At 47.2% G+C, this 23,448-nt stretch overlaps 1 protein-coding gene across 5 annotated transcripts in view; it reads left to right on the top strand.

Annotated features, from left to right (window-relative positions):
* Positions 1-23,448, top strand: part of plce1 (phospholipase C, epsilon 1) — a 619,267-nt gene that overhangs the window by 558,205 nt on the left and 37,614 nt on the right. For 4 of the 5 annotated variants that reach the window (XM_072479048.1, XM_072479049.1, XM_072479050.1 and 1 more), the window contains 6 exons: positions 3,324-3,442; positions 3,572-3,700; positions 6,733-6,942; positions 10,933-11,103; positions 17,213-17,431; positions 19,751-19,953. In XM_072479048.1, coding sequence (XP_072335149.1) covers positions 3,324-3,442; positions 3,572-3,700; positions 6,733-6,942; positions 10,933-11,103; positions 17,213-17,431; positions 19,751-19,918 — 1,016 coding nt within the window. In that variant the 3' untranslated portion in view covers positions 19,919-19,953. The remainder of the gene's footprint in view (positions 1-3,323; positions 3,443-3,571; positions 3,701-6,732; positions 6,943-10,932; positions 11,104-17,212; positions 17,432-19,750; positions 19,954-23,448) is intronic. The other variant, XM_072479051.1, reaches the window with a different exon arrangement.

Genomic DNA, 23,448 nt, shown 5'->3' with positions numbered 1-23,448 from the left:
ACTTAACCTGAATTGTTTTTGTTGCCAAAAGACAATCCTTTGTTGCAGGAAAAATCTTTGAAATGTTCTTGAAAGTTTTGGCAAGTGGACCCTTGGAAAAGCAGAAATTGTGATAGGAGCGTTGGTGGGTATTAGGAGAGAAATGTCATTAATTAACCTGCAAATTCAAAGAAATTCTTGGCATGTTGCACGGAGGAACTCAGCTGATATTACACACTTGGATATTCAGAAAGCTGTTGGCAACATTCTGTATCAGCAATTAATGGATAAATGAAAGAATTACATAACAAGAGGCTGCTGGATAGAAAATTGGTTTGGCACCAGGAAACAGTAGCTAATCACAAATGAGAATTTTAAGTCTATGAGGGCACTCCAAGGATCAGTATTGGGAACTTTTCTATTATTGACATGCAATAATGACTTGGATGAGGGATTAATGTCCACATTTGCAAATGATACCTAAATAAGGTCAGAGCAAATAATGAAAAATAATGTAACCAGATTTAGAAGGATTTTAAGTTTTTACATAATTGAGCCAATTAGTGACAGGTTACTCAATGTAAATGAGACCAATATGACTAAGTTAAGATATATAAAAGGGGAATCGTAGAATCATAGAATTTACAGTGCAGAAGGAGGCCATTCGGCACATCGAGTCTGCACCGGCCCTTGGAGAGAGCACCCTACCCAAGCTCCACACCTCCACCCTATCCCCATAACCCAGTAACCCCACCTAAATGTTTTGACACTAAGGGCAATTTAGCATGGTCAATCCGCCTAACCTGCACATCTTTGAACTGTGGGAGGAAACCGGAGCACCCGGAGGAAACCCACGCAGACACGGGGAGAAAGTGCAAACTCCCCAAGCTGGGAATCGAACCTAGGACCCTGGAGCTGTGAAGCATCTGTGCTAATCACTGTGCTACCGTGCTGCCCACATATGCTAAACGGGGGCCGGTTTAGCTCAGTCGGCTGGACAGCTGGTTCGTGATGCAGAGTGAAGCCAGCAGTGTCGGTTAGCAGGGGCTGTTTAGCACAGGGCTAAATCGCTGGCTTTTAAAGCAGACCAAGGCAGGCCAGCAGCACGGTTCAATTCCCGTAACAGCCTCCCCGAACAGGCGCCGGAATGTGGCGACTAGCGGCTTTTCACAGTAACTTCATTTGAAGCCTACTTGTGACAATAAGCGATTTTCATTTCATTTCATTTCAATCCCCGTACCAGCTGAGGTTGTTCTTGAAGGCCCTGCCTTGTCAATCTTGCCCCTCGCCTAAGGTGTGCTGACCCTCGGTTTAAATCACCACCAATCATCTCTCACCCTCAAAGGGAAAAGCAGCCTATGGTCCTCTGGGACTATGGCAACTTTTCTTACTGTGTGCTAAATAGATGCTGATCATGGAAAGGGATGTGGAAGTTCTAGTGCATAAATCTATGAAATTATTAGCAAAAACTACCTCAGCTTTAACTGGAATATTAAGATGACACAGTCTGTAATTGGATTGGATGGAAGTATAATGGAGAAAGTCACAGAGCAACACCACTGGTTACTGTATTGATGTAAGAGCTATGGTTTAAAACAGACAGTAGAATTGGTTTCAATGGGACAAAATATTTCACTTCTACCACATGGTCTTCAAAGCCTGGCCTTAAAACCACTACGGCCCTCTATCCATTCCACTCCAGATTCAACCGGGACCAGACCAATCGGGTTTAAATATATTCTGATACCAATAAGTGCAAGACATGTTCATGGGAACGGTGGCCGGTTATAGTGCATGCTGTGCTCACCAGCTGAGGGGTGTGGTTAAATGGAATATTTTGGTTGCAGAACAAGTAGAAAAGGCAGACTCGGCTATGATTTTCAAGTTGCCTTCACATTTCAAATTTAAATTAGAATCCTGGGTTCTGCTGTATTGAAATGGTGGTATTGACCGTGGTCATTCTGTGTCTGTGAATCAAAATACAACTGCAAGATGCTGGCAGTGTCAGCTGTAGTTATATATGTAATGCCTCATGTAGGATCAGTCGTTCATATACAGTTAACTCGAGCTTACGTCTTTTCTGTTAATGTCACTGGCAGGGAGAAATTGGACAATCATTTATGAAAGATAAAAACATGTATTGATAAACTAATCTGTTGGAAGTTAACTGGACAGTGTATTGAGCCACCTCAAAAAAGGGTGAGATTACAAACCTAAGGAATATGTGTGGGCGGGCTTGCTTGGACCAGTTTGTCTTTCCTGCCCATGATTTTCATTCATGTGAAGATGCATCATCGCTGATCAGAGTTTTTAACTGCACAGAAGGAAGCCATTCAGCCCATTCTGTCTGCACCAGCTCTCTGAATGAGCCATTCTCCTACCTTCTCCCCATAATGCTGCACATTCTTCGTTTTCAAACAAAAGTCTAGTTCCCTATTGATTGCCTCAGTTGAACCTGCCTCCAGCCCACTCTCAGGAAGTGAATTCCAGACCTTAACCACTTGCTTTGTGAAAACGTTTTCCCTCATATAATCAGATCCCATTTGGAGCACTGTGTGTTGTTCAAGTCATCTAATCATGTGATGGATATTATTTCCCCTGAGTGGGTGCAGGAAGGGTAATAAAGATTAGTTAAGTGTCATTAATTATTTGCTTATTTTTCCAATTCCCTCCTCTTTGGAGACATTTGGCACAATTTTAATTCACACAAAACTCATTCAACATTTAATACAGTTAAAGTTGGGCCCAATATTGACTTAGCTTGTCTTGCTGAATTAGGGAAAAGTGGTTTGTTTGTTGAGTGTCTCATCCAGATTGAATGAAACTTCTGAGGGCAGCAGGTGATGTACAATATGAATCAGGCTATGATCGTTTCAGACTGGCCAAAGTGGCAATAGAATAGTGTGTTAATCTCCCTTATGATTGGTGCATGTGCCATTGTTGAGCTACAAATTACAGTGACAGGAATGGTCACTCGATGCCTTGATGGCTAGATTTCTTCAGAATTCCCCTCGAACTGTGTGAAATAAAAATAATTAGCATTATTTAGTGTATTGAGACTTTAAAGAGCTGCTACTGGGATACACTGATAGGATACACTCATGCAGATCCATTCTTCTAATAGTCAGCTTCAGTATGGCTTCAACCAAGGCCTGTGGTTATGTGTCCAGCTTTTCGGCCAAAGATTAAAGAGATTCAACAAAGCATTGAAAGACTCCACGAGAAAGTTATTTGACTGTTGTTTTCATCTCGTAAAGGACCAGTCATCGATTCTGATGAAAATAATTTAATGAATAAATCTAATACCTGAAGTATTAACTTTGTCACTATTTAATTTTTCCCAGGGTACAGGCATCTACAACTAAAGAATTCTCACAATGAATCTCTGGAGATATCCAGCCTCTTCATTTACAGCCGAAGACTGGAGGAAAAAGACTCTGGAAACCTAATACCTTCATCAGTGGTAATTTGAAAGAACCAATTCCTTAGAAATGATCACTTCATGAACGATAGAACCTTAATGGAACCCAGTTGAACAATTTAATTATGAAATACATCCAGGCAGAACTAACAATATTTTTACTCTGAACAGTTGTTTAACAACGAGGACCACAGACCTGGAGTCAGTTGCCAAGTTACGATTCATGGAGTGCCAGGCCCTGAACCATTCACTGTTTTTGCCGTCAGTGAGAAGACCACAGCCGGTCAGTTGGTGAACAAAGTGAGTCACTATATCGCCAACTCATCCAAAAGGTTAAGGGGATCAATAGAAAGCTAAGCCTAATAACAGAAAATCAGCATGGACAGTTTGCTGGGCAGCCATTTGTGTTCTTGTTCATTTATTTAGGAATTTAAAACAATAAACAGTAATCCAGGTTTGGTGCTTTTCTATAAAAACGTTAATTTGAAATATTATCAAGGGGTATAATTCAAATTGACCAAACCAGGTAACAATTCATGGATGTTGTAGCGTTGTGTTCTTACTGCAGGAAAATACAGTGGTCACCTCTCAAGCTTATATTCTTGTGTTATTTTATCAAAGAATGGCTAACACCATACATGGAAGCCATTTGGCCCATTGTGTCCATGCTGCTCTCTGTAAGAGCAGTTCATCTAGATCCACTCCCTCATTCTTGCCCTGCAATTTTGTTCTCTTCAGATAAATGTCAAATTCTCTTCCGAAAGCTATGATTGAATCTGTCTCCACCACACTCTTGGGCAGTGCAATCCAGATCGTAAACACGCGCTGCATAAAATAGTTTTTCCACAAGGCACCATTGCTTTTTTTTTATTCTTAGAAAATGGGGACAGTTTCTTCCTATCTATTCATGATTTTTAACACCTCTTTGCAATTCTCCAGTCCTCTGGCGCTCTTACCTAAGCAGGATTGGAAGATCAGCTTCTGCAATTTTCGCCCTTACTTACCTCAGTATCCTAGAATGCAACTCATCAATCCTGGTGATTTATCAACAAATAGAGCAGGCCTTTCTAATACCTCCTCTTTATCAATTTTTAGCTCATCGAGTATCTTAACTCCTTCCTATTTCACTATTACTTTGGTAGCATCTTCTTTCTCGGTGAAGACAGATGGATGTATTTCTCATTTCGAACCTCTGCCATTCCCCCATCCTTCATACCCCACTCCTGCTTTTACTATTTGTATTCCCACAGAAGACATTTCGATTCACATTTATATTGGCTGCCAGTCACTTTTCATACTCTCTCTTTGTTTCCCAGCAAGGTGGGAAATCATTTCCATAGATTAAAAACCTGGGCTTTCCAGTACATTTATTAACCAAATATTCCTGAATCAGAAGGAATGAAATGAAAATGAAGCTGAAATGAAAATCGCTTATTGTCACAAGTAGGCTTCAAATGAAGTTACTGTGAAAAGCCCCTAGTCGCCACATTCCGGCGCCTGTTCGGGGAGGCTGGTATGGGAATTGAACCGTGCTGCTGGCCTGCCTTGGTCTGCTTTAAAAGCCAGCAGTAGTGTGGTCAAATGTAGAATGAAGATTTCTCTCCTCTCACCCAGGTGTGCTTTTGCTCCGCTGTCAAGGGAATGGCCTCCGCTGTGCTTCTCAAACCATCCCTCTCTGAGCTATATTGGGTGCATTTTCCATCAATTACAAAGATCCTTTAAAGTTGACAGAGAGGAACAAGTTTCATAAAAGCCTGTTCTGTGCTCGAACACTGGAGGCAGGGCAGTGTTGTAACGTACCTTTCCATCCCAGTCAGACTTTGGTTACATCTTGAAACGTGAAAGATGTTCAGATAAACTGACTTGAGTTTGCAGATGCCAATTTAAACAAAAGATTCACAGCATGGATCTGATTTATAAAAACGCCAAAAGTGATAAAGTCACACGCGATTTCATGTTGAATTCCCAAGATGCACAAACATTGCATCTACCTGGACCCAGAACATTCTGGGAGCATACTGGACAAATCTCAAAGAACCGTATCTAAGAAAACACATTGTCTTAGTTGTTTTTCTTAAAACTATATAACACTGGCAGATGTGAATCTGTGTTAGATATTATCCCATGGGGAAAGAAATCAATGGAAGTTATCCAACAAGTTAACAGACCAGAAACATGGGGTGGAATTTTCCCAAAATCACTACAGAGTGCTGGAGCAGGTGGGAAAAGCTGCAGGAAACTCGTTGGCTTCACAGATGCCTTTACTCACCTGATTTAACACGCTCGGTGTCATTTCAAAGTACTGGCGAGGAAGACATAATCAGCTTGGGGGGTGGGGGGAAAGGGGGTGGGGAGAGTCTAAACACATCAGCAAAGCCGGGATTCTGAGATCACAAGGGCGTCCCGACCCCATAATTACATATAAGGCCCCCGCTCTCCCCATGGGGATCAGGACTCCACCCACATCGAGGCACCCCTTCCACCACAACATTTGGAAACCAGTAGCTCTTTGCGCTGTCATGACATCATGCTGCCGGGGTGGGGGGGGGGGGGGGGGGTAGGATACGTTGTGGGCAGATGTTACGGCGCCAAGCCCTTTAATTATATTGAAATTTATTCAAATTTATGGAAATCAGATTGATGCCTCGCTGGCCATCACTGACGGGATGGGGAAGATCTCAAACCAAGATCTCGCCAGCGCAAATCCCATTTTGGCCCTCTCGCAAGATATTTAGTGGCCACAACGGTATTTGCGCCCGTGGCAAACAGGGCCGCTAGATGTCACCCATGGTTAGTTGAACAGAATACAGCCAGTGCAACTTTCCCAAATGCTTTTTGAAACTGGAACTGAGTGTCTTTAAGATAGCGATAGATAGATTCTTGATTAATAAGGGAATCAGGGGTTGATGGGGAGAAGGAAGGGCTGAATCAACCATGATTGAATGATGGATAAGACTCAATGGGCCGAATGGCCTAATTCTGCTCCTATGTCTTACGGTCTTATGGAATAGTTATAGTAACATGGAGGAAACCTTTGAGCCATGTTTGTTTCGCTTAAGTTATTGTATATTGTATAAGCTAGGACAGTAGCCAATTGAGAACAGTTTAACAATTATACCTGGAGCACCAAAGACAACTTAACAAGATTTGAGCATAATGAATGATCTGCAAACTAAGGAACATTTAAACAGGAAACTAGCTAAACTGAACATTAGATTATAGCAGTATCCACTTGAAAATTAAAACTGGATTAAAGTCGCTTATATTGTTAGTGATAGCCATTCTTCTGAAGAAGAAATTGGAGATTGAATTACTCTAATTGATCCTTGCAGATTGTAGGCATTTTGGGTGGCTCAAGGGCAGATACTGCTGACTATTTCCTTCTGGAAGAGAAAACTCCCCATTGTAAAGACAAGAATGAATGTAAAAAGCCCCCATTGCAGAGAGTCATTAGTCCGGAGGAGGAGATCTTGAAAATTCCACAGTGTTGGTTCCCAGAGGATGGATTTGTTGGAAAAATTGTCTTCAAAACCAAAGAGGAGGTATGTCAAGTCTGCTTACCCATTCATCATTTTATGAAATGTGCTATTGATTATCCTGATTTTCTTTTTTTGTGTGTGTGTCTATTTTGTAATACCTCAAACAGACCATGGAGGAACCACCACTTCCCCCACACGCCCACCCTTTTTGAATTCACAAATATCCACTCGAAGTTTCTGTCCCAACTATGAGGATAATTTCGAATATCCTGTCACTCACATAATCAGTTAAACATCAGACATCAGTGAATGCATTAAGTAATAATTATCTTTATTGTCACAAGTAGGCTTACATTAACACTGCGAGGAAGTTACTGTGAAATGCCCCTAGTCGCCACATTCTGGCGCCTGTTTGGGTACACAGAGGGAGAATTCAGAATGTCCAATTCATCGAACAGCACGTCTTTCGGGACTTGTAGGAGGAAACCGGAACGCCTGGAAGAAACCCATGCAGATACAGGGAGAACGTGCAGACTCCGCATAGATAGCGACCCAAGCTGGGAATTGAACCCAGGACCCTGGTGCTGTGAAGCAACAGTACTAACCACTGTGCCACCCAATTGCTTTTCTCCCATTTGGAAAAATTGGAGAATAGATTATAAATAGCCTTTTCTGAAAACCAAAATACATTACATGTCCTTCTGAGTGAGCCCACTTACTCCGCACAATGATTTTTCAGTTCATGTTTTCCCCAGCTGTACACCTAGTTGCTGCAATTTCTGGAGGCACAAAATGATAGGCTGGTGCCAAGGATGTAACCTGTTGGAGTTCCTGCAGCAACTGTTACAACTGTTAAGGACCAGTTAAAGAGAAATCCAAACACCTGGCAATCAACAGACAGAACTTCATTAAATATCATATTTTTAAACAAAAACAAATGTTGTTGTAGAAGAATTAAACAAAAAAGCACTATTAAATTAACACTATAATTATAGTTACTTATGCTATGAACTCAGTTCAAATTTTTACATCCTCACCACGGTGGTTCTGTCAATATTCCGTTAAAAATTACTCTGAAAGAGTTAGACGAAATTAAACCAGTTCTAACTTCAGTATAACTATTCTAAACAACCAGACCAAGCCCCACACAGGCTAACCCCGCACTCTGTGCACCCCCCCCCCCCCCGGTCCCACAATTAATCACCTCGCCAGGATATTCCCAATCCCACCCAAAGCCCCTTCACGGGACTCCCCCACCCACCAAACCTGCAGGCCCGACGCTAAGTGCCCCACTGACCTGACCAACCAACCTGCCAAACGTGAACCCCCCCAACCCAATCCTCCACATCCTCTGACCTGACCCAACCCCCAAACCAACACAGACCAACCCTTGGCCCCTGCTTGACCCCTCTGACCTGACCCAACCCAGCAAAGCAGCACGCTCCCAACCCGACCCCCCCTACTCCTACCCTTCTGATCTCCCCAACCAACCTGCCCTAAACTGACCCAACCCAACCCAACCCTCCTCTTTCCCACATAACTCCCCCATGGCCTGGCCCAACCCCTCCTAACTGGACCTGACCCAACCCGACCACGTCCACCTCCCCGACCTGAACTAACCCAAACCATGCACCCCACCGACCACTCCTGACCCAACCCGACCACTCCCGACCTGACCCCCCCCCCCCCCCCACTCGCCACCTGACCACCACCCTCTCGATCGTCCCATTCCCATCCACCACACCAACTTGACCCCTCAAGGCCTGAACCCAAACGGACTTGAACTACCCCATCGACCCGGCCGCCCTCATGAACCGATGCCCACCTCCCGCTGACTGACCCCCAACCTCCCAATACTCCCGACAACTCCATCCACCCCATTCCCAACCCTGCTTTTAACTTCTTATATGGAGATAACAATAGGAACTATTAAAAGTGGTCCAGAAATGGGTTACCAATTGTTCTTTTTCCACTGTCATCTCTAACCTGTGTTTTTTTAATTCATTCATGGGATTTGGGAATAGCTAGGACAGCATTTGTTACCCACCCCTAATTGTCCTTGAGAAGGTGTTGGCGAGCTGAATTCTTGAACCACTGCTGGCCATGTGGTGTAAGGGGCTAAAGTTGTCTTGGTCCCAGAAGACCATAGGCTGCTTCCCCCTTTGAGGGGGCGAGCTGACTGATGATTTAACCTGAGGATCACCACACCTCAGACGAAGGGCAAGGTTGAGAAGAGAGGGCCTTCATGAATAAAGCACCGACTTAGAGTCGGGCGTGCGGATTTGGGGGGTGGGAGAGATCCATGAAAGGGGTTAGGGATGGAATTGGGAATATCCTGAGGAGGTGATTAATTGAGGGGTGGGGGGTCTAGAGTGTGGGAGATGTCATGTGGTGCAGGTACAAGGTCAGTTTGTAAACCTAAGCATAGGTTTATTTGATTTACTTTTACATTAGGGTTGTTCCTCAGTTTATTAACCAGGCTTTTTCAGTTATCTTGACTTTTAGTTTTAGGAATTAAAGTCTATGTTGTAAAGCTTACAAATTATGAACCAGATTTTTACAACATTATGAAGAGACATTCTTGCCACCCAGACAAGAAATGCTGTCTTGGGGTCTGTGCCATTGGACCATAAGTCACATGTGACACCAGTGGAGCCTCATCAGGAAACTGGGGACAAGTCCAAATCTGGTACTCCGACTCTGAGCCACTTTTCTGCTCCATCTGCTGAGTAACAGGGATAGCTTTTCAGCCCCTACATCTCCAGAAAAGGAACCTCAAACATACGGTCATATCTGGAGAGTTTAATTGGGGTTATCATTTCAGAATGCATAGATCTTATGGAAGGATTGGGACGGAAGAGTTTGCAACCCCACACTTAACATCACGTGTACGTAGCTTTTTAAAAACAAAAATAAAATATACTTTTTGAATTGTGACCCAGCCTCATGGATCTCTAATTCAGAGTGGTGTTCACAAAGGTCATGCAGGGAACTGACCTCTCGGCTGTAGTTAGTGTCTGGGAGGAGTAAAGCAACAAAACAGACAATGGGCAGATTTTTAAATTATCATCAGAGTGAGGCCAAGTGAGTGTCGTAATTGAAAATAGCGCCTTCCCCCCGGTAGTGTGGTGAAGCCCCCCCCCCCACACCCAAGGAAACATGAGAACTCCCCCCCACCCCCCCTCAGGTGGCGTGAGCAACCCCACCCCAGGCAGCGCGAGCACCCCCTCAGGTAATGTGCCAGTGTTCTGTCACCTTTGGCACACACTGCAGTTTTTAAAGGAAGGGCGCGGGTTGGAGACAAAAACCTCCAGTTAACTGCCAGTTAATCTCGTCGAAGAGCTTGTCAATGGCCTTGAGAAAGCCAGAAGTGGTGAGAGGAAAGAGCGAACCGTCTGGAGCGCTGCGGGGAGCCATAATCTGATATTTCTGCTGGATTAAGTGTCAAAGAAAACTGAGATGCTCAGAACAGGGCACAAAGCTGGTATTGCTTCAGCAGCGCAGGTCAGTGCCCGTTTGGCTACTTGTATGCACCATGAGGCTGCTGGCCCTCTGCTCTCCAATCCGCAAGCCCAGTCATGACTGCCATCTGCCTTTGAGCATCACACGCCAGAGCCAGTTCCTGCCTCAGGACAGCACCCACTGTCACTAATTGGGCACCAAGCTCACCTTCGGCCAAGTTCGGGGCATTACAACGTTTGGGATCCGGAAATGATCCAGGTATCGAGTTCCCAACCCCGGATTGAAAATTCCAGCCAATAACTCAACGACCTAATAGCGCCCAGATATGTGCTCGCACACAGATACGTAACTCAGAATGAATTAGGCCTGAAAGCCAAAGCTGTTTAAAGAAAAAATTAGAACTTGGACATACAGGAAAACCAGTTCTTAACATTTTGAGTGAGAGTTGCTATGGGAACTGGTTGAGAATATGGATTGGTGACATCTCTTCTTTCGCATTTCGAAACTGAGAGGGGACCGGTGAATAATTCGAGACTTTGTGGAGTAAGAACGTGTATGAGAGAGTCAGCTGATGTTGAACATCTGTTGCAGGAGTTGAATCAAAGGAATACCATGAATGAAGAACATGATGATCTGAGTTACAACAGTACTCCCACAGAAGGTGATAGTTTCTTGGTTCAGGTGCATGATGTTTCCCCAGAACAGCCGCGTACAGTCATCAGGGCTTCAAAGTTCAGCACAGCGCAAGACATTATACTGCAGGTTGGTCAAATTCTACAAAAGAATAATGATGGGCCGAGTTCTAGGTATATGCATGCAGTCTCTGGCTATGCTGGTCTGTTCACAGCCTCGCTGCCATATTTGACCCCAGGATGAGCTTCCAACCATACATTTGTATCATATTGGACAGCCTATTTTGACCTCATTGATGGCTAGACCATCACTCGATCTTAGCTCTGGAATTCTCTCCCTCTATCTCTCCCCCCCCCCCCCCCCCCCCCATTTTGCCCTAAAGGCAATCCTTAAAACCTAACTCTTTGCTTTTGGTCATATGACTAAACATTCCCTTACGTGGCTCAGTGTTATTTTTTTTATATAATGCTCCTATGAAGCATCTTGGCATCATTTATTAGATCAAAGATGCTACATAAATATAAGTTACTGTTGTTTATGTTATTGCCATCTAAATATGCATCTTTGTGACTAACCCTCAGTTAGCTAATATTTTCCAGACTAGATGTAGGGCACAGTGTTATGCTCCCAGGTGTTGGGGGTGTAACCCATAAAATGCACTGGATGACTTTCCCTCACAACCTGCCCCAATCTGTCTGTAATTTTCTGGTGGGCCTGCCTACCCTTGCCGCCAATTGAGGCCTTAAAGTGGGCAATTAATAATCACTTAAGAGTCATTTCCCACTCGGCCTCAATTTTGAGGCAGGAGGGTGGTGTTCAGGAATTCAACCTGCTGGACAGGAAGGGTCGTGGTATGGTGTGTCTCCTTCGATGTCCTTCTTTCCACATTGGGCACCCCACCCCCATACCACAGGGTCTGCCTCACACAGGTACATTCCCTCTCAATCTGATCCTCCATCAAGTTCACCACCCCTCTTACCCCACCTCTCTGGGCCTCACCTCCCCACCCCCAGGACCACCTGGTCCTGGATTCTGGGACCTCTAATCTAGGGACTGCTTGTAGTCCCAGTCCTGGCACTGCTGCCCTGCTAATACCCCTCAACTGCCTCCCCAACCCCTGACGAACCACTCAACCCTCTGACTACCCTTCTGACCTCCCAACTTCCTCCCCCTTCCACCGACTCCCCTCTGATGCACGATCAATGGCCACTAAAGCGAGGTTGTAGTCCAACTGAAGGTTTTAATAAGCGAGATGTTTCCCCCAGCAGCTCAGGTACAGAAAGAAGGCTGCTGGGGCGGCACGGGTTCTTATACCCCGCCTTGCAGGGCGGAGCTACCATCCACTTGACCAATAGGAAACATACAATATCTACCAATGGTGTTCCAGCATTACCAGGTACCGTAATACCTCTACACAGACTACCACATTCACCCCCAGTTTAAAAAGAGTCCGGCAGGGGTGGTGGCTTGATATTACAACATGGTAACGTGGTAGAAATTATAGTTATGGAGGTACCGTAATACCTCCGTACAGCGTTTTGTAACTATTTACAGATTCACAATTAACTATATACACTTTAAAATGAAGCAATCAGTCGATCGGGGGCCCTGGTCGTCCCCTGTAATCGCCGAAGCTTTGGTGGTGACGTCGGTGAGGGCTCGGGCGTCTGTGACTCCGGGAGCGTGCCCTCGATCTCTGTGGCAGCATCAACAACCCTAGACGGCGCTGGTGGGGAAAACGGTTGACCTGGGAAGGGAGCGTCTGCGGGGTGCGTCGGTGGGTGGCGGGGCCTAGATGGGGCCGGCGGAAGGACCGATCCTCCTGTAAGGTGCACCGGTGGGGGTGGGAGGGAGGATGGGACTGGTAGCTAGGGTGTGCGTGGAGATCCGGCGGCCGCCAGGTCTCGTAGGGAGACCGTATCTTGTCGGCCGTCGGGGTACGCTACAGAGGCGTACTGGGGGTTAGCGTGGAGAAGATGAACCCTCTCGACCAACGGGTCCGACTTGTGCGCCTGCACATGTTTTCGGAGCAGGATGGGTCCGGGAGCTGCCAGCCAGGTTGGGAGCGAGGTCCCAGATGAGGATTTCCTGGGGAAGACAAGGAGACGTTCATGAGGTGTTTGGTTGGTCGTGGTACAAAGCAGTGACCGGATGGAGTGGAGGGCATCCGGGAGGACTTCCTGCCAGCGGGAGAATGGGAGGTTCCTGGACCATAGGGCCAGTAGGACGGTCTTCCAGACCGTTCCGTTCTCCCTCTCTACCTGTCCGTTACCCCGGGGGTTGTAACTGGTCGTCCTGCTCGAGGCGATGCCCTTGCTGAGCAGGAATTGACGCAGTTCGCCGCTCATAGAGGAGGACCCCCTATCACTATGTATGTAAGCGGGGAACCCAAACAGCGTAAAGATGCTATGGAGGGCCTTGATGACGGTGGTTGTGGTCATGTCTGGGCAGGGGATGACGAATGGGAACCGGGAGTACTCGTCAATCACATTCAGGAAGTACGTGTTGCGGTCGGTGGAAGGGAGGGGGCCTTTGAAGTCCTTGCTGAGGCGTTCAATGGGACGGGACACCTTTATCAGGTGCGCTCTCTCTGGCTGGTAGAAGTGCGGTTTGCACTCCGCGCAGATTTGGCAGTCCCTGGTGACTGTCCTGACCTCCTCGATGGAGTAGGGCAGGCTGCGGGTCTTGACGAAATGGAAAAAGGAGGGCTCGGAGGCGGTCCACTTGTGCGTTGGCACATGTGCCGCGGGATAGGGCATCAGGAGGCTCGTTTAGCTTCCCAGGACGATACAAGATCTCGTAGTTGTAGGTAAAGAGCTCGATCCTCCACCGCAAGATCTTATCGTTTTTTAATCTTGCCCTGCTGTGCATTATCAAACATGAAAGCAACCGACCGTTGGTCAGTGAGGAGAGTGAATCTCCTGCCGGCCAGGTAATGCCTCCAATGTCGCCCAGCTTCTACTATTGCCTGGGCCTCCTTTTCGACTGAGGAGTGGCAGATTTCAGAAACATGGAGGGTATGTGAAAAGAAGGCCACGGGTCTGCCCGCTTGGTTGAGGGTGGCCGCCAGAGCTACGTCAGACGCGTCGCTCTCGACCTGGAAGGGGAGGGACTCGACGATGGCATGCATCGTGGCCTTTGCAATGTCTGCTTCGATGCGGCTGAAGGCCTGGCGGGCCGCTATCGACAGGGGAAAAACTGTGGATTGGGTCAGGGGACGAGCCTTGTCCTCATAGATGGGGACCCACTGGGCATAGTTAGAGAAAAACCCTAGGCAGCGCTTCAGGGCCTTGGAGCAGTGAGGGAGGGGAACTCCATAAGGGTCGGGGGCCTATAACTCCATTTCGCACTATGTAGTCGAGGATGGCTAGGCATTCATCCTTGTTATATGTAAGGTTAAGGATCTTTGCGGTCTGGAGGAATTTTCAGAGGTTGGTGTCGTGGTCCTGCTGGTCATGGTTGCAGATGGTGACATTATCGAGATACGGGAACGTTGCCCGGAAATCGTACCGGTCAACCATTCAGTCCACCTCGCACTGGAAGACCAAGACCAAGTTGGTGACACCGAAGGGAACCGTTAAGAAGTGATAGAGCCGCCCATCTGCCTCGAAGGCAGTGTGTTTGCGGTCACTAGTACGGATGGGGAGCTGGTGGTAGGCAGACTTAAGATCCACCGTGGAGAAGACCTTGTAATGCGCGATCCTGTTTACCAGGTCGGATATGCGGGGGAGAGGGTACGCGTCCAGCTGCGTAAACTTGTTGATGGTCTGACTGTAGTCGGTGACCATCCTATGCTTCTCCCCGGTCTTTACCACCACTACTTGAGCTCTCCAGGGACTGTTGCTAGCTTCAATGAGTCCTTCCCTCAGTAGCCTTTGGACCACTGACATAATAAAGATCCGATCCTGGGCACTGTACCGTCTGCTCCTGGTGGCGACGGGTTTGCAATCCGGGGTTAGGTTCGCAAACAGGGAAGGCGGATCGACCTTGAGGGTCGCGAGGCCGCAGACAGTGAGGGGGGGGTATAGGGCCGCCGAATTTGAAAGTGAAACTTTGGAGATTACACTGGAAGTCTAAACCCAGGAGTGCGGCCGCGCAGAGGTGGGGAAGGACGTAGTGCCGGTAATTTTTAAACTCCCTTCCCTGGACTGTGAGGTTTGCTACACAAAATCCCTTTATCTCTACTGAGTGGGTACCGGAGGCCAGGGAGATTTTTTGGTTAACGGGGTGGACGAGGAGAGAACAGCACCTTACCGTGTCAGGGTGTATGAAGCTCTCCGATTAAGCAGGTCGTCTCATGCCCGTTGATTAGTACTGTTGTTGTAGCAGTTGAGAATGTCCGAGGCCGGGACTGGTCCAGGCTCACCGAGGCTAATCGCAGCAGTTGAGTGTTTTCTTCGGGCAGTGTGCGGTCAGCTGAGCTGGGGTCCTGGGAGTCCATCCAAGATGGCGGCTCTCATTGGTCGCACATGGCTGGGGGTGCACAAAATGGCGGCGCCCATCCATCGAACGTGGCGTCCGTGGGACAAGATGGCGGCGCCCGGGGGCCGCACGTGGCCCTGGAGGAGGAAGATGGTGGCGCCCGCTGGCCACACGGGGACCGTGGAGAGGTTTGTGGTGGCGGTCCGCACGGGCCTGGCATACCACCACGAAGTGGCCCTTTTTACCGCATCCCTTGCAGGTGGATGCGCGGGCCGGGCAGCGCTGCCGGGGGTGCTTGGCCTGCCCGCAAAAGTAGCAGCGGGGCCCCCCGGGGTTGCCAGGCCGCCTTGCAGCACAAGCTTGTGGGGGGATGGGGGATGTCTCTGGGCCGGCTGCGGAGGGGTTCCACGCTGCCCAGGGGGCTGCCGCGCTGTCGGGAACGTCAGCGCGGCATTTCTGGAGGCCCCATCCAGGGAGCCCGTGCCTCCTTGAGGCCTAGGGTGACTTTTTCCAGCAATCGTAGGCGGATTTGGGAGGACAGCATACCTGCCACGAAAGCGTCCCGGATCAAGAGTTCTGTGTGGTCGCTGGCCGAAACTTTCGGGCAGTTGCAGTTTCTCCCCAACACCAGGAACGCACGGTAGAATTCTTCCAGCCATTCCCCAGGGATTTGTCGCATCGTTGCTAACAGATGTCAGGTGTAGACCTGGTTTACCGGGCGAATATAATGTCCTTTAAGCAGCTCCATTGCTGCATCAAAGTCGCCCGCGTCCTCGATGAGGGTGTAAATTTCCGGGCTCACCCTCGAGTGCAGGACTTGCAATTTCTGTTCTCCCGTGGGTGTGTTTTTGGCCGTTCCGAGATATCCTTTAAAACACGGCAGCCAGTGCTTGAATGTTGCCGCCGAGTTCGCCGTGTGGGGGCGGAGTTGCAGACACTCCAGCTTGATTCAGAGCTCCATCCTTTTAAATCTAGCTTATTAAATTGATGCTCAGTCAATGACCACTAAAGCGAGTTGAAGGCTTTAATAAGCTAGATGTTTCCCCAGCAGCTCAGGTACAGAAAGAAGGCTGCTGGGGCGGCACGGGCTCTTATACCCCGCCTTGCAGGGCGGAGCTACCATACAGCTTGAACAATAGGAAACATACAATATCTACCAATGGTGTTCCAGCATTATCAGGTACTGTAATATCTCTACACAGACTACCACACCCTCCCAACTGCCCCTCCGACTGCCCCCCCCCCCACTATGCTGACTAATCTCCCCAACCCCTGTCACCCCGACAACCCTGATCGCCTGACCCTGAACCCCATTAAACTTACCCAGTTTATCGCACCTTTTTCTCAACATCAATGGCCTGCATGGACAGGACTCGGGAACCCCGAACGCTGCACCTTTCTTCCTGGGCCCAGAATGGAAGTCCAGGCAAGTGTTGTGCAACCATACTAAGGAACAGAGTGGCAATCTGACTGTGATTGCCACCCCATGGAGGTAACCTCTCCAACCAACTAAAGTAGCCTATTTTTATATTTTAAAATTTAGCCCAGCTGTTTTGAAGTATTTTTGACTGGTAGATTTTACCATAGAATCCAATATTAGAAATAATATTTGAAGTGACGTTAGCATTACCTGGCCAGATATAAAGCAATATTGAGCATGGGTGAGTTTGCGAAGGGACGATGTATACTATGCTTACACTAGAGACAGTCAGGATTGGAGACTGTGGTTGAATCTGTTTAGGATCAGCATGTCGACAACAAGGAATATTTATTCACCGTTACAATTACAAATAATTTGCTTTGGATTGCTCTGCAGGCATTAAGTAAGGCCAAATATTCCTACACCATCCTGAGCAACCCAAATCCCAGCGACTATGTCCTTGTGGAGGAGGTCACCAAAGAGCCACTGAACAAGAAATCCTCAATGGCGAAGCCTGCTCTTCGGATCCTTTCTGAGCATGAAAGTGTGTTTGTAGCTCAGAGCAGGTGGAAAGGCGCAGGGAAATTCATCCTCAAGCTGAAAGAGCAAGTGCAGGTAATTAGCCAACAATTATTACTTTGCAACCAATAAAATATTATAAAAATGTAGTCACTACTGCAATTGGGAAGCACAACAACCAGCAATCCCACATAAATAAATATTTCGGTGTTGGTTGAGCGATAAATGTTGCCCAGCATGGCAGGAGAACTCCTCAGTTCTTTTTTTGAATAGTGCTGTCGGATCGTTTACAGAAGGCAGATGATTGAACAGTGCAGTTCACTATTTTATTGAAGTGCTGACCTGGAATGTGAGCTCAAGTGTCTGGAGTGTGGTTTGAACCTGTAGCCTTCTGACTCAAAGGGGAGTGCTACTACTCAGCAATAGATGACACTTTGTACGTACGCACACATGCATTCCAAAGTATTCCAAGGCCTTGGCCAAACTTTTCCCATCATTCCTGCCGGCGGGATTTTCCAGTCCCGCAAATGGCAAACCTCCCATGGCACATTCCCCAGTGGAGGGTGGCGGGGCATGCAAAACCATGTAGACATCAGTTGGACCAGAAAATCTCACGATCGGTCAATGCCGGGGTTTACGCATTCGAGTTTACATTCAGATTTTAGATTTAGATTTATTGTCATGTGTACCGAGGTATATATTCTGCGTATAGTCCAGGCAGATCGATCCATATATGAAAACATAGAACATATGATAAGTACACAATGTAAATACAAGGGGCGTCATTATCCGACCCCCCGCCGGGTCGGAGAATGGCCGTTGGCCGCCGTGAATCCCGCCCCCGCCCCTGCCGAAGTCTCCGGTACCGGAGATTGGGCGGGGGCAGGAATCGGGCCGCGCCGGTTGGCGGGACCCCCCGCTCAATTCTCCGGCCTGGATGGGCCGAAGTCCCACCCAGAAATTGCCTGTCCCGCCGGCGTAAATCAAAGCTGGTATTTACCGGCGGGACCAGGCGGCGTGGGCGGGCTCCGGGGTCCTGGGGAGGGGGGGGGCGCGGGGTGATCTGACCCTGGGGGGTGCCCCCATGGTGACCTGGCCCGCGATCGGGGCCCACCGATCCGCGGGCGGGCCTGTGCCGTGGGGACACTCTTTCCCTTCCGCCTCCGCCACGGTCTCCACCATGGCGGAGGCAGAAGAGACTCTCCGCACTGCGCATGCGCGGGAAACTGTCGGCGGCCGCTGACGCTCCCGCGCATGCGCCTCATTTCCGCACCAGCTGGCGGGGCAACAAACGCCATTTCCGCCAGCTAGCGGGGCGGAAATCCCTCCGGCGCTGGCCTAGCCCCTCAATGTTGGGGCTCGGCACCCAAAGATGCGGAGCATTCCGCACCTTTGGGCCGGCTGGATGCCCGTCTGATTGGTGCCGTTTGTGGCGCCAGTCGGCGGACATCGCGCCGTTGGGGGAGAATTCCGCCCATGAACAGAGACATCAGGTGATGCATATAGAATATAGAGCTACAACTGTAGAGAAGATGCATCGAAAGATCAGTTCAGTCCGTAAGAGGGCCATGCAGGAGTCTGGTAACAGCGGGAAGAAGCTGTTTTTGAACCTATTGGTGCATGATCTCAAACATTTGCATAACCTTCTCCAGTTTGTATTTAAATTGCTAATTTCTTCCCTGTATCGTTATCAAATTGCTCAGCTTGATCAGTATGTTGCTGTCCCTTCTCCATTGCTGGGTGAATATTCTGGAAGCTCAACACAACATTGTTGTGTGGGGCATGACCAATAGCAAGACTGTAGCAAGTTCAAGAAGAAGGCCCATAAATACCTTCTCAGGCAACTAGGGATGGGCAATAATTGCCAGCATCACCCAAATCCTAAGAAAATCCAAAATTGAAAATATGTTTGATTTGTTGCTGAGTTTTTAAATAACAGCGTTCACTTAATTAAGGTTCTGGACAAGGGAGGAAGTGCCAGCTTAGCTCATATTAATAATGGCAAAGGAACAAAAGCATAGGAAAGAAAACCAAAACAGCCTAGATAAAGGATTTTATTTCAGAATATACAGAAGGATTAACGTGCTCTGTGTATATCGCAGAAATAGAGAGGACATTACATGTGTTCAGCATTATGTGTAATATTTTCCCAATAAACTGCAATATGTTAAATCCCATTCTATAACTTTTAAGATAATTTAGAAACAGTACCATCTGCAAATGCAGCCTGGATAACTATTGTTTCTTTGTTTTCATGCCAAAAAGAGCTGAAAAGAATTCTATTTAACTTTTATTTAAATAACACAACCGCTGACCTTCTCCAGATGTCACAGTGTATGTTTATGTAACTAATTTCTTCCCCGTGCTGTTCCCAATTGCTCGGCTTGATCAATAAATTCCGGAATGTGTTGGCAGGCTGCGCAGGAGAAGAAGAAAGGCCTTTCATTTGCTAATGAACTGAAGAGGTTCACAAAATCCAGTAAGCAGAGTCGGAGCTTTTCCATCCCACTTCAGGCAAGCCCGCCAGAAAGCACCCAGAGTAAGGATGAAAAGGCTGGATGGACTGCTGAGATCACGGAGTAAACCCTTTTACATGATTGCAGTATGTGACTGCCCAGGTATGGCTTAGCACTTCACTTCTTGTTCATTTTGACCATGTCAGTTCATCGTACACACTTAGTTGCCAAATTAGTGAGTCAGAGATGTTTTCTCTATGGTCAGCCAACAGAGCAACCGTAGGAGACATATTTGTGCTGGATACAAAGTATTCCCCACTCCTGCCAGTGCACAGGACTTGGCCAAAATTAACAACTGATCATCAGAACTGAATGAGACCGATTCTTGCTGTGGATCAAGAGCTCTCGCCTCTGCTGATCCAAAAGGAAAACCACAGTTGTAAGGACTAATTTGTAGTGCATCACTCTTTGTGGAACCTAACTAGACAGGGGCAGGTCTGAACACTACAGGCCAATCCTATGACCCGTGCTTCTGTTCAGTGAGGCTGTTTTGGGGAGTGAACCCTTGCAGTGTAGTATAAGCCTGTAATATTATCCTCCAAACACTTGCAATGTAAAGCATTGCTAAGCTGTTGTTTACGACAGATTTTCACAGGACTCCTGTGAGTGATCATGTTTAATAAATTCTGAAATAACAAAGATTCCAACATGTAATTGAAATGAGATGGATCAAGCAGTTTTGCTAAAGAAAAGGCTGTGGGAGTTAAGGTGTGTGTGCTCTTTAATTAGGTTCAGAAAACGAGTTACATAGTGCTTATCATTTAGTGTGAGTCATCCTAAAGTCTGTATAAAAGACAGACAAAAAGCGCACTCAGTAAGCGTTGCGCTGGTCAAGAGACACAGACAGAGTGAGAATTTGAAACTTGGTAATTTGGTGCAGTGAGGTAATTCGGTGCAGAGTGGGAGAAGGTGCTTTTTCCCTACTGTTTTGTTCTCTCTCTTTCTTCGGGCCTAGTTTCGGAAGCCGTTCGGAGGAGGAGGAGCAGTCTCTCTGAGTATAAAAACCTAACGGTAACTTCCTGTTTTCCAGTTTTGTTTTGTTTTCAAAAGTGACGTCAGAGGGAAGCTGTGATCTGATTGGTTGATAGCAAATCTGCCCCGAATTTAAAAAAAAAACACAGCTAAACTTGTAAACTTAAATTAAACTAATTAATTAATTAGCGATGGCTGGTCAGTTGATGTGCTTGAGCTGCTTGATGTGGGAGCTGGCAGATCCCATTGCGAGATGCAGCGACCACATCTGCAGTAAGTGTTGGCTGCTCGAAGAGCTCCGGCTCAGAGTTGATGAGCTGGAGTCTGAGCTTCAAACACTGAGGCACATCCGGGAGGGGGAGACTTACCTGGACACTGTGTTTCAGGAGGCAGTCACACCTGTCAGAGTAAGTAGTTTAAATCCTGCCAGTGGCCAGGGACAGCAGGGTGTGATTGCAAGTTAGGCAGGTAAAGGGAACCAGCAGTCAGGAACTCAGGAGCCTCAGCCTTTGACCCTGTCCAGCAGGTATGAGGCACTTGCTCCCTGTGTGGATGGCGAACAGGGCTGCAGGAAGGGTGAGTCAGCTGACCAAGGCACCATGGTTCAGCAGGCCATTGAAGGGGAGGGAGTAAATAGGCAAGTTGTAGTTGTTGGGGATTCTATTATCAGGGGGATAGATAGTATCCTTTGTGAGCAGGATAAAGAGTCCCGCATGGTATGTTGCCTGCCCGGTGCTAGGGTGCGGGACATCTCTGACCGGCTTGAAAGGATACTGGAGAGAGAGGGGGAGGATCCAGTTATTGTGGTCCATGTCGGTACCAACAACATAGGCAAGTCTAGGAAAGAGGACCTGTTTAGAGATTATAAAAAGCTAGGATTCAAATTACAAAACAGGTCCTCAAGGGTCATAATCTCCGGATTACTGCCCGAGCCACGTGCAAATTAGCATAGGGAGGCAAGAATAAGGGAAGTTAACATGTGGCTGAAAGAGTGGTGTGGGAATGAGGGGTTCCTTTTCATGGGACACTGGCATCAGTTTTGGGACGGGGGGACCTATACCGTTGGGATGGTCTCTACCTGAACCGAGCTTGGACCAGTGTTCTAGCGAAAAGAGTAAATAGGGTGGTCAATAGGCCTTTAAACTAGAGATTGGGAGGGCTAGGGAAAGTCAGGGAACCAAGAGGTGAAGTAATCAGTGGGAAGCGTAGCTGCTTAGGAATACAAAAAAGCACGAAAAGACAGAACTCAGGAGAGGTTACGATAGTCCCCACCCCACAAAATATGACACAGTGTATGGAAAGGCTCAGTAAACCAAGGTCCACCACACTAAGAAAACAAAAAGGGACGGTCAATAGAGAATTAAAGGTGCTATATTTAAATGCGCGCAGTGTACGGAACAAGGTAGATGAGCTTGTGGCCCAGATTGTGACTGGCAGGTATGATGTGGTAGGCATCACAGAGACGTGGTTGCAGGGGGTTCAGGACTGGTATTTAAACATCCAGGGATTCACAACCTATCGAAAAGACAGAGGTGGGCAGAGGGGGCGGTGTTGCCTTGTTAATTAGGAATGAAATTAAATCAATAGCACTAAACGACATAGGGTCAGATGATGTGGAGTCTGTGTGGGTAGAGTTGAGGAACCACAAAGGCAAAAAAAACATAATGGGAGTTATGTACAGGCCTCCTAACAGTGTTCAGGACCAGGGGCACAAAATGCACCACAAAATAGAAGTGCATGTCAGAAAGGCAAGGTCACAGTGATCATGGGGGACTTCAATATACAGGTGAACTGGGTAAATAATGCTGCCAGTGGACCCAAGGAAAGGGAATTCATTGAATGTTTACAGGAAGACTTTTTGGAACATCTTGTGATGGAGCCCACGAGGGAACAGGCCATTCTGGACTTAGTGTTATGTAATGAGCCAGACTTGATTAAAGATCTTAAAGTAAGGGAACACTTAGGAGGCAGTGATCATAATATGGTAGAATTCAATCTCCAATTTGAAAGAAAGAAGGTAGAATCAGATGTAAAGGTGTTACAGTTAAATAAAGGTAACTACAGGGGCATGAGGGAGGGACTGACGAAAATGGACTGGGAGCAGAGCCTAGTGGGAAAGACAGTAGAACAGCAATGGCAGAAGTTTCTGGGAGTAATTGAGGACACAGCGCAGAGGTTCATCCCAAAGAAAAGAAAGGTTATCAGAGGGGGGATTAGGCAGCCATGGCTGACAAAGGAAGTTAGGGAATGCATCAAAGCAAAAGAGAAAGCTTATAATATGGCAAAGAGTAGTGGGAAGTCAGAAGATTGGGAAGGCTACAAACACAAACCGAGGATAACAAAGAGAGAAATAAGGAAAGAGAGGATCAAATATGAAGGTAGGCTAGCCAGTAACATTAGGAATGATAGTAAAAGTTTCTTTAAATACATTAAAAACAAACGGGAGGCAAAAGTAGAAATTGGGCCGCTCCAAAATGACGCTGGTAATCTAGTGATGGGAGACGAGGAAATAGCTGAGGAACTAAATAAGTACTTTGCGTCAGTCTTCACAGTAGAAGACATGAGTAATATCCCAACAATTCAGGAGGGTCAGGGGGCAGAGTTGAATATGGTAGCCATCACAAA

Source organism: Scyliorhinus torazame, chromosome 16 (assembly GCF_047496885.1).
Source record: "Scyliorhinus torazame isolate Kashiwa2021f chromosome 16, sScyTor2.1, whole genome shotgun sequence".
Classification (NCBI taxonomy): Eukaryota; Metazoa; Chordata; class Chondrichthyes; order Carcharhiniformes; family Scyliorhinidae; genus Scyliorhinus; species Scyliorhinus torazame.
This window is presented reverse-complemented; position numbering and strand designations above follow the sequence as displayed.